The sequence below is a fragment of the Petaurus breviceps genome, unplaced genomic scaffold (assembly GCF_028583685.1).
Source record: "Petaurus breviceps papuanus isolate PSGF00001 unplaced genomic scaffold, PetGlider_PUasm1.0 90459, whole genome shotgun sequence".
Classification (NCBI taxonomy): domain Eukaryota; kingdom Metazoa; phylum Chordata; class Mammalia; order Diprotodontia; family Petauridae; genus Petaurus; species Petaurus breviceps.
Genome location: NW_027187259.1, coordinates 229,180 through 241,444, shown reverse-complemented (window position 1 = coordinate 241,444; position 12,265 = coordinate 229,180). Strand labels below are relative to the sequence as shown.

The 12,265-nt window shown below is 36.8% G+C and overlaps 1 protein-coding gene across 13 annotated transcripts in view; it reads left to right on the top strand.

The window, feature by feature from the left end:
* The window catches only part of ATRX (ATRX chromatin remodeler), a 208,142-nt gene that overhangs the window by 156,093 nt on the left and 39,784 nt on the right, over positions 1-12,265 (top strand). For all 13 annotated transcript variants that reach the window (XM_069062495.1, XM_069062488.1, XM_069062493.1 and 10 more), the window contains 2 exons: positions 845-951; positions 10,243-10,351. In XM_069062495.1, the coding sequence (XP_068918596.1) occupies positions 845-951; positions 10,243-10,351 (216 nt within the window). The remainder of the gene's footprint in view (positions 1-844; positions 952-10,242; positions 10,352-12,265) is intronic.

The window sequence follows — 12,265 nt, the reverse complement described above, 5'->3', positions numbered from 1 at the left end:
TAACAACAACAGTATTGTCCTTTCCCGCCTGTAAATGGAGAAGGTGACAGAGGATAACAGTTCATCAGCCACCACTTCCTGCCCCACTTGAACCCACTTGCCGGCCCCTTCATTGAGCCTCACTCACCTCTTAAACAGCAAGGCTTATTTGACCTTGTTTGCTCCCCAGAGCTAGCTTGGCTCTCTGCCTGATTAGAATCAGGCCTTTTCCAAGATATCAGCTTAAATTCCAGATCCTCTTCAGTCAAGCAACTAAACATTTTTATAAAATTGTCTGGCTCCTTGAAGTCTGGAACATCAACTTTGTATATTTCTCCATAGCACCTAGCGTGTTGCCCAGGGTACATGGTAGATAACTCCATAATACTTGTTGAACTACACTGAATTAAGGCTCTGTGGTTCTGGATTAAATGATTAAGAGGTCAAGAGTTATGAGCACAGCTCTAGTAGTTGCCTCAAAATTTATTGTCAGTCTTGAAAAGTTATAAAGCTGTTTCTGCAACTGTATACAACCCTTTGTGTAGTATAGCTCCCCAGGCCTGGTGACTCCTAGAGCCACAAGCCAAATATGCATGTCATGTTTTGCCAACTGGTAGTATACTTACTCCTTTGCTTAATTGGGACTATAAACAAGTAGAATATACCCTTCCTGTGAAATTGTTGTATGCCAGACAAAACTCAAACACCTCCCCCGTGCTCTCTGAAACATTATGAATGGGATAGAAAGTCCAGAGCTTTGCAGGCATGTTTGGAATTGAATGACATGGTTATTTTCTTCTGTGTTTGTCATTTTAAATATTAGTAATTTTAGTAGGAAGCATTTATATCTCTTTATATTTTTTAGTCTCGTTTTTAGCCAATCTCTCATATCATTGGACTTGATTGAAGATTTTCTTGAATTGGCTAGTAGGGAGAAATCAGATGATAAAGATAAGCCTCTTATTTATAAAGGTGAGTTAGTTTTTCTATATTTTAAATTCGGAGTGGGATCATTGGATGCCTGTTGTTTTGTTTTTGATGGAGTTCAGACGTTCATGCCCAATGATTATTTTAGTTATCTCATTCCCCAGTAATAACTTCTTCTTCAGAGTATCCTCTTGGCTTAAATGATAATTTGAAGATAATGACACAATTTACTAGAATACCTCAGAATGTTACAGATATTTACTTGATTTTCCTATTTGAAAATTTAAAACTTTGGCTGAGTATAAATACTTGAGCACTAGGAATATGTACTGTAATTGCTACAGTGGGGGAGAGACAGACTCCCTCTCAGTGGGATTTGGATCGGAAATACTTTTACTATATGGATAACAGTGATGGCACTTATTTCCTAGAACCAACTGATAACATTTGTTTTAGCCAAAGGAATCCTATTAGAGAGACTGTTCTTCTGGGATCTTGCCTGTCTTGGGGTATTTCCGTGGTACTATTTACAACAGTTTTTCAAACCTAAAATAGAAAGGGGGACCACGAATCCATACGTAAGGATGCCTCCTGGCACATATTGACTTGGAAAACCACATAGTAACATTATCTATGTTCTGTTGTATTTTTATTTTGTTAAATATTTCCCAACTGTATTTTAATCTGATTGGGGCAGAACTCAGGAGTATTGCAGGCTGTGTGTTTTGACATGTCTGATTTACACTGTTTGAATTCATTTTGGCCTATTTAAAAATGACTCATCACTGACTTTGGCCAGCTTTTATATTAATATAGCCAGTTTTTATAAGGAATGACTGTTTTAGTAGTGCCTTTTATCATTTGTGTCACAATAATCCTTGTAAACGTAGGTGAAATCTTGCTTCCTAAGCAGGTGAAATAGATGGACTATAAGTGGAGGTTGGGGCTGAGCAGTGATGTTATTTGTTGATTTGCTGTATACAAGATTGGGTGTCAGCAAGCTTGAGGCCCCAAGTGCTGCTCACCCCCAAGGCTATGCAATCCTTGCTGATTATGGTGGCAAGCATAAGACACAGGCAGGAGCAAAATGGAGAAAGGAGCGAGGCAAATAGAACCAAGGACCGCTGGGTACTATCGGCAACAGTTGCCTCAGGTGCTTTATTTTGCCTACTCCTGGACTAGCTGTGCTCCCTTTCAAAATAAGATAGCTAAAAAACAATTAGCTTTTATTTCCTAGCATGTGACTTTAATGTGGTCACTCAGATTTTTTTCTATTGGATTAGTTCTCATTTTTCCCTGCTTGCATATCATTTTAAAAAAGTATTCTGTACTTTATGCAACAACAAAACCCAATAAACGTGCATTTAAAGCTATTAACACATTAAAATAAATTTCTGTGTTCAATTCGTATGTAACAGATTATTCCTTATCAGCCCAGCCATACCTTAATGTCTCAAAAAATTTTTATATTTTGTATTTCATTTTTTAAGTAGTGTTTAGCGTTTAGTTTTTAATTAAGTTTTGGTTTCTTTAGTTTGACAAATAAAAATAGTGTCCTCTTTGATAGTATCTGATTAGTATTTGCCTTAAAATAAACATTTCTGGGGTTAAGGGAGGAATTTACTGACCCTAATGAAATTTGCTGCATTTGGCATTGCCCCTTATTTATGTCGTACTAATCTTGATTCTTTTCTGTATTGGTGTGTATATTTCTTTATATAGTTAAAATCATTGTGTTCATGATGCCTCTTTCTGCTTTCTTTACTTAACATGTCACATAAATTTTCCTAAATATCCCTCATTTATCATTCGTAATGGCACTGCAGTGTTCCATTATGCTTATAACCATTTTATTCAGCCATTCTCCTGACTGTTGGATATTCATTCTGTTTCCAATCCTCTGTGATTACAAATACCACTTCTTTGTATATATTTATACACATGTATGAGTTTTGGACAGATTACATTTTCTTTGGACAGATACATTTAGGGTATCTTTACAAGTAATAGGATTATTGAGCTGCAAAGGTATGACTTTTTAATGATCCTACCACATTATTTAATCTACGGATTTACAGTAATGTCATGACAATTGAGTTGAACTTTTTGAAGTAATATGAAGGTACATAAAAGGTATAATGTACAAAGTAATATATTAGCTAATGCTTTTGCACAATTGTCACATTTCAGTGTGTAGGTAGAAAGCTGTTTGTCACATGCCATTGCAGGAAATGGTGACACCCTACTTTTTGATCGCTTTTCTTATTTAAATTATGTAATCAAAAGAGAAGATTATCTCCTCACTTTCATTTCTCCTATTTTTGTCTGTAGTGGTCCATTTTAAGTTTTGTGAAAGCAAAATTTTATGTAGCAACTGAATGTAATGGGTTTTTTTCCTATAACTTACAAATCACTGAACTTTTTTATGTGCCGTATATTGTGTGAGGGAACAACTCCCTTCCTAGGTGGATACCATCTCTTTTTTTTTCTCTGTGTGCTTAAAATATTTTGGATATTGTCAAACTGTAGAGAGAGGGTCCTGGAAGACCATTCCCCTGGAGGCAATCATTAATGAGGACGTGAAGTATTGGGATAGTTCTAGGAATTTGACCAGGGAAACGTTTGTTTGTACATTGGGTAGACATTGGAATGTGTGTGGAAGCCAGTGAAAAGTGCCTTTTGGATGGAGAATAGAGTCTGTGAAAGAGTTCTAAGAAGTCTAGAGCAGTGGACTGGAGCCAGTTTTTTTTTTAATTCTTTTCATAATGCATTGTTCACAGTAGGCACTTAATAAGTGTTAAATGATATAGCTGTGATATAGACAGGCTGTGGGGGTAAATGGCACCTGTCATAGAAACCTTGGTGATGTTTGACCCAGCTATCAGTTTAGAATCATGGTGAAGAAACTCAGCTTTACTACTAGCTGCAATCAGACTTAAGCTATCTAGTCAGCGTATGTGGGCAAACCAAACTAGAAAGAAAAATGGGTCTGGGTTTGGGAGCCAGAGTTTGGAGTTTAGAACCAGATATACTTCCAGGAGTTCATAATAGACATCTTTAGAGAGTCAGATAATGATGTACTGTACTGTACCTTCATTATTCATATTGTCAAGAGCCATAATATGACTTACAGACTAGTGGAAGGAGCCAAGGATCTCACATGGTGATTAGGACTAGGAAACAGGTTCTGGAAAGGACCAAGAATCCCCTCGAAATTGACGGTCTGATTACAAATCTTCCTCAGACCAAGAACTCCAAGTAACTGTCTAGCCTCCCTTCCTGCTATCCACCCCACATAAGGTTGAGATGGAGAAAGGGACACTAGGTCTATAGGCACATGTTTTGCCAGCCAGGAAGATCAAGAGTTAGGTGATAATTAAGTTAGCATATAATCTCATATTGAGTACATTTGTTTCCTTCTATTTGGTTTTTTTTTCCTTTGTATTTCTTTTAGTTTCATAGCAAAGCTCACTTTGAGAAATTTCAATCCTTTCTTCCCTGAACTGACTGGAAAAGGTGTTTTCTCACACTTTGGTCCATTTAGAAAGGAGGAGATCACTCTCCCCATAGTGATGTCAGCTAACAGTGGCAGGAGGAATGATGAGCTGCCCGAGATTCCAAGAAGGAGCTCAGGCCTCTTCTGGTGAAAGTTCAGAAGGGAAGGAGTTGAGGATTTCTGGGTCCTTATTGTTTTCTCTCTTTTTTGGGATTTATACATTGTAAATTCAAGTTTTCCAAAGAGATCCATAATGTATATATCTACCCAAATAGCCCCATGTTCCTGGAATGCGCCCTCTCCTCATCTTTACCTTCTGAATCCTTATCTTCATGGCACAACTCTTCTTTGAACCCTTCACTGATTTCTCTCCTCTCCCCAAAGTGCTAAGGCTTGTCTCCCACTTCACCTTATCTTAAATTTGCTGCTTTGTGTCCATACTGTATTTCCCCCATAGAACATAAGATCCTTGAGAGCAGTTGGCTTTTTATCTTTGAATTCCCAGTACCTAGCACCGTATCTTATGCATAGTAGGTGCTTTAAAAAATTTTTTTGGTTGAATATTGCAGAAAGATGAAAGGGTATAAAAATAGTTTGAAAAAATATTCAGACCAATGACAATGATTGTGTGTGTGTGTTTTGTACTTTATTGGTGTTCATTCTGGTCTTTAATTGATTTAAATTCTACTATGTAACAGTGGTTTGGAGATTATATTTTATATGAGTGAATAGTAAGTAATTCATCACAACGAGCTTTGCTACTTCATCTAAGAACTACGTAGGTTTTCTTTGATGACACAGTAGAGTTTGTTTTGTATAAATAAACCTTGACCTCTAGGGGGGAAAAAATTGAGTTAGTTAAAGAGTAATTTTTTGCTTCTTCTAGCAAAAAGGAACCATAGCCTAATTAAACTCAAACGATTCTTATGAATTTTAAGTGCCACGTGATTAAGACCTTGATTTTTAAAAATTCTCTTTCAAACATTTACTTAAGCATGACCATTTGGAAGTGTCTGCAATTACAGTAACTGGAAAAATGTAGACTATAAAGATCAGTTAGATAATTCCAGTTAGTGATGCATAATGCCTAAAGATTAAACAGACAGCTTGAGGAAATTACCTTTCATGCTAAACTTGACGCATGACTTTGTTGGAAACGTGCTTGAAGTGCCCATCATCGAAGACTATGAAAGCTATATAGTTTTTGAAATGCTACCCACATGTCCTAGCATTACTTTGACTTAAGGGGCCATTAAGTGAATAATCAGGAAGTTCCAACTCTGAATTAGACACTTGCTAGCTGTGTGACCCTGGGCAAGTCACTTAACCTATGTTTGCCTCAGTTTCCTCATCTGTAAGGTGGAGATAATATTAGCATCTACCTCCCAGAGTTATGAAAATAAAATGAGACAATAATTGCAAAGCACTTTGCAAACTTTAAAGTGCTGTAGGATTGCTAGATATCATCATCATCATTAAAAGGTATAAAATCTTTTTAATCATGCTTTGAAAACTCCAAAAGGTTTTTTTTTTCAAATGTCATTTAGTCATTATAGGGTTAGTTTGGTTTTGTGGGAATTTAGGAATAGTGTTAGAGATAATTTTTTAAAAATAGTTCAAAGTTCAGTTTCAAATGCAAGGGGTGGGAGGGTTCATAGATCTTTACTTGAAAGAAAATTAGGGAAAATGGACAGGACAGTTTGAGAATCTCACTTTGAAATCTGAAGGTTTTTTAAGCTGATCAAGTTTGATTGGATTTAGAGCTTTGAGGGTTTTCTAAGTTAATTGAGAAGGGAAAGCACAGCCACTCTCTATTTATATGGACACTTCACTTCTAAGAACTTGCTTTCAGGCCTGTACTTGTTCCAGGATGTGGAATCTCTTCTGACCTTTGTCAGGGATGTTCCTGTCTTTCTTCCCACTCCCCCAGCTGGCCACACTGTCTCGATTGATGTGGTACTTCTTTCTTGCCTCCCAGCTGACCAGACCATGAGATCCTTAGGAATCTCACCCTTCCTTCAGTTAGACCTAGACCAAGGGTGGGGAACATGGGGCCTCAAGAGGGTCACATGTGACCCTCTAGGTTCTCAAGTGTGACCCTTTGACTGATTCCAAACTTCACAGAATAAATCCCCTTAATAAAAGGATTTGTTTTGTAAAACTGTGACTCAGTCAAAAGGCTGCACCCAAGGACCTAAAGGACCACATGTGGCCTTGAAGCCACAGGTTCCCCACCCCTGACCTAGACCCTAGCTAACCTGTGACAGGCCTGTGCCTGCCAGCTGTGCTAAGGTGATTGAAAACTACCCACACTGCCCAACCCCCTGAGGGTTTGTTAATTAAGGTATTGGCATAGAATTCCTAAAGGCTTTGAAGTTTTAAAGCTCACTGTATACCAGGAATATTTTCCTTATCAGGTATTTCATTTTATCCTTTTAGATGTTCTAGAATGTGGCACAAACCATTTCTGTCACTAATTTTAGTGCTTCCAACTGAATGCTAAACACTGAGAAAATTAAGTTTTGTTCTGGCATCTCTGAACAGCTGAAAATGAAGGCCATGGGCAGCAGTATTTGGAAAAGCTTTTCTATACATATCAAATGGCCTAATAAATTAGGAGAATCACCAGTGACCATTAAAAGAGGAGTTGTAAACCCTTCTTAAATGAATCTAGCTCCTCTCATACCCTTCTACCTCCTACCTCTTGTTCCTCTTCTAGGACCTTCCAACTCTTAGGAATAAAGAGGAACCCCTGAGTTGCTGCCCACTGGCTCACATCCATGGACATGTCTTCCCTTTGAGACCATTTTGGACAGTTGACTAGTTGAGGGAAGAGGGGCAGAACTGTTCTCCCTGAAGTCAATCTTTTATGCTTCAGGCATATCCCAGCTATTATTAGTAGTTATTTATGGCTCTGTCATTGTAAAGTTAATCTGTCCAAACCCTTTTCAAATACATTTTTATTTCTTGGCCACATCTTGTGTTAATGCATTCCCCATCATGTAAAGTGGTGTTTCCTCTTGTTTTCCCCCAAATTCTGTTTGACCTGTTCTTACATTGCAGCACCTCTGCCCCCCAAATTTATTTTTAAATCCCTCCATCAGAACCTTTCATTATCCATTTCTTGAATGCAAGAAAGGATTATACAGGACTGTAGTTGAAGGCACATCACATTTAATATAAAAATAATAGAATGTGTTCTCTTGGTTTTCTAATCTCCTTCCTGACTTGGAAGGCTTTTTTGGAACCAGCAGCACATTGGACCAATTGAGTTTAGAGTATTTAACTCTATATTTGATACATTATGCTTGCCCAGTTAAAATTCATTTGCCGTTTTCCCTATAGTATAGCAGTATAAGCTTTACTTTTCAGTACCTGAAAAATTTAAATGTCATCATTGGAGACACTTAGAAATTTTGCTGTGTCCCTCCCACAACCCTCCCACCCACACACACTCCCCTTCCTCTTCAGTCAGCTCTTGGTCCTACAGGAAAAGTAGACTTCTGTTACCAGTACTACTAGGTGATGAAAGAGGACATTTGCAAGCTATCTCTGACTGCTAGAGGGATGAGAAAAATTAGCAGATGGAATTAAGGAAAATGGAGTAATGGACAGTGCCATTCCCAATGCTTGCTAAATTTATAATTGTGCTTGTGGTATGGGGCTCATATCAGAGCAGCATAGGAATGGGATGACTGGTCCAAGAGTAGACATGTACCTTTTAGTTCCTCAGCACTTGTCTAAAACCAATGACGATTCAGTTGTTGAACATGCAAAAAGTATGCTTTGTGAGATGGTCCTCTAGTTGTTATCAATATCAGGGAGAGAAAAATCATTGCCTTTCTGATGATAAAAAGTAGGATTGATGTAGGTATTAATCCACACCATTCAGAAATACATATATATATATATATATATATATAGTATGTATGTATGTATGTATGTGTGTGTTTAATATGTGGATGTGTGTGGATATATATTTCCTTCAGAAGAATTGTTGGAAGAATGATGATGTATGGTTACTAAAATAGCTTAGAATTTTTAAAGAGATATTATGTTTTTTTCCTGAAAGCGTTCCTATAAAATGTAAATTAATAATGTCACATTCATTCCTTTCCTGAAAGTTATAAGGTGCTGGCACTGAGTTTGATTACCCCAGATACCCATGTGCAACATCACAGGCATATGCTTATAAAAACATTAATTTAAATAAAATAAGTATTTTCCATTCACCATTATTTCATTCATATAGATAGTCATACTTGTTTTGTGATGTTGATAAACATTCTATTAAAAAAATTAATTTAAGTTTGTGATGTGCTACCACTGCATTTTTCTTCCTCTTTCAAATTGCCCAAATTCTTCGTTCGTTAAGTTCATGTCATGTCCTTCCCTTTTTTGCCCCAAAAGAAAGAAAACCTGAACAAAAAAAAAAAATGGATAAAGTGAATCGCTGAGCAATTAAGCAAGAAACATGAGTATGTTCAGCAGAAATAAATAGGAAATGGGCATACAGTATAATGTGACAAAAGCCACTAATGGATCTCACTGCCTCAGGCCTCTCCCCATTCTAATCCATCCTACACACAGCTGCTAGTGATCTTCCTTAATTGCAGATCTGACCATGTCATTTCCCTACTCAGTCAGCTTCCATGACTGTTCCCTGTTGCCTAACTTGCCTAAATTGATAAAATATAAACCCCTCTGTTTAATCTTTAAAGACCTTTACAACCTGACCCCAACCTATTTTTCTAGCTTCGTTGTGAATTACTCCCCTCCAGTACTCTGTGATTCAGCCAGAATGACCTTCTCTCTTCCTTACACATGACATTCCATCTCCTCCTCCACCTGTGTTTTTGCATTGGCTGTGCTGTATGCCTGATATGCACTCCCTCCTTTCCTCCACCTCATAGAGTCTCTCTTTTCACTGTTTATTCTCTGTCTACATATATTCTGAATCAACTTATATGTGTACTTCTTGTTTCTGCAATAGAATGTAAGCTCTTGGAGAGTAGGAATTGTTTCCTTCTTTGTGTTGGCATCCCCAGGACCTAGTACAATGTACATGTAGTAGGCAATTAATAAATGCTTGTTATATAAATGTTGAATTTAAGTGGCAACTGCAAAATAATTTAAATAGCAATTAGACTCATCAATTAGTGATATATTGCTAATAAACATTTTCTATTGCTTTGGTTTTCTTATACAATACATCTGGCACTAATGAAGAAAATGCTGTCTTGAGAAGGGAATACAGATTTAAGTCAAAGCAAATATAATGTTGTAAGAGTTAATAATACTTTTTTTGTTGAGGTTCAATATTCTATCCTAGTAAATCTTGCTTTATGGAATGCATATGTTCCTGTAAAGCCATGTGTACATTGAGTCTTTGTGAATGTATTAGGGGAGTTCACTATTTAAGGAATCCCAGTGAATCCTAGGATTCTGGGATTTAGAATCCCATCCATCACCCTCATTTTACACATGAGAATGCTGAGCCACAGAGTGGTAAAATAAGTCAGCCAAGGTCCCACAGGTGGTAAGTAGCAGAATCAGTTGAGTGAGTTAAATGAAGGATTCTTTTGTAAGTAAAGAAAATGTCCCACCCTTACCCCCCAATTTGTCTGAGTTGTTCCCATTTGAAGTTGAATTTGCATGAGCCACCATTAAGGAGATATATACCTTTAAGCAACTCTTGTGTTTGTGTATATGTATGTGTGTGTGTGTGTGTGTGCGCGCGTGTTTGTGTATGTATATATACATACACACATATAAATACGCTGACTGCTAACCTAATGACTACATAGTTTCACTTGTTTTCTTATTTGTTAAATTACTAGGGGAGGGAAAGTGGTTTCGAAATATTGACTACTATCGTTTGGATGGCTCTACTACTGCACAGTCAAGGAAGAAATGGGCTGAAGAGTTCAATGATGAGACAAATGTGAGGTAAGAAGTCATGATGAGATTTTGGTGAAGTAGTGTACTCTGTGTATTGGGGAGAACGACTTAGATTCCTATTAGCTGCAGGAGACTGACATACTTACTAGAGATGTGTTCTTTATTCAGAGTAAGTAGAATACAGTTACTTTTGAAATGAAATAAACATGCTGTCAGAAAAAAATCTGGACTTACATGATCTAATGCAAAGTAAAGTAAACAGAACCAGAACTTTGTACGCAACAATGATCAACTGCAAATGACTTAGCTTCAGCAATACATTGATTCAAGACAATTCTGAAGGACTTTTGGTGAAAAATGCTATCCACCTCCAGATACATCATCCAGAACTAATGGAGCCTGAATGCAGATCGAAGCATACTTTTTCCTTTACTTTCTTTATTTTTCTTGGGTTTTTTTGTCTGTGTTTCCTTTCACAACATGACTAATGTGGAAATGTTTTGCATGAACTACACGTGTATAACCTATATCAAATTGCTTGCCTTCTCAGTGAGAAGGGTAGAGTAGAAGAGAGGGAGAGAGATTATAACTCAAAAAATTTTTTAAATTAATGTTTAATATTGTTTTTCCAGAGAAAAATAAAGTATTAAATTTTTTTTAAAAAGAAAGTAGATCAACAGAAAATGATTAAAGGGTTAGGAAATAGACCCTTTGAGAAGGTTAATAGAAATTGGGTTGTTTCATTTACAGAAAAGGTAAGAAGACTTCATTTCTTTGAGGATCTGAAGTGGGTATTAGAATATGTATACTGAACATGTTTTTCATCACCATAAGAAAGAATCTGCATGAAAATAAAAATACATTGCAACAAGAGAAATTTTAGATAGCTCTCAAGAAGGGTCTTTGGGTTAGAGTTTATGCTGTAGCATATGTATTTTAAAATAGCCAAGCTGGAGTAGTTTTTACTAGCTCTGTGATTATATACTTTACCACTGGATATATATTTTTTCTTTATGATGATCCCATTGTTGATCATTTTTTAATTGTTATATTTTATTCATACTTTTGCTATAGTCACTGCACCTACTATAGATACACTAACTTTATTCTGACTATTCAAAATCTAAATCATTTAATATAATGCTTTAAGGTTTACAAAATACTATATGAATGTAAGATTACTATTTTAGCTGAAAAAGTGAGGTCATTTTAAATTGAGGACTAGAGTCAATCATGTATTCACTAGGGCAATTAATTGCAAAGGCACTATAAGAATAATTTTCTTCAAAAATTGGAAATATAAAGACAGATGATTTAAGTAGTCAGTCAGCAAGCATTTGTTAAGTTCCTACTGTGTGCCAGGCACTGTGTTAAGCACTGGGGATACAAAGAAAGGCAGAAGACAGTCCCTGTTCTCAGGAGCTCACAGTCTAATGGGAGACAATATGCAAAGATGATCAGACAAGATAAATTTACAGTAATAATCAGAGAGAAGATACTAGCATTTAAGGCAGATCAGGAAAAAGCTTCTTGTCATAGGTGGGACTTTAAATAGCATTTCAGCAATGCCAGGGGTAGAGATGAAATGTGATTGAATTCTAGGCAGGGAGGACAGCCAGTAAAAATGATTAAGAGTCAGAAGGTGAAGTATTTTATAGGAGGAATAGCAAGGAGGCTTGTGTTACTGTTGATAATTATCAAGATATAAGATGACTGGAAAGAGAGGGAAGAACAAGTTATAAAATGATTGAAATACCAAACAAGATTTTCTGTTTGATCCTGGAGGTCATAGGAAGCCACCTTCACTTATTGAGTAGGGGCATGACATGATCTGGGAAGGTCACTTTGATAACTGAGTGGAGCATGGATCAGAGTGAGCAGAGAGACTTAGGCAGGGAAACCAGTCATCAGGCGTTTGCAGTAGTCTAAGCCTGAGGTGATGAAGACATATCCTTTCATAGT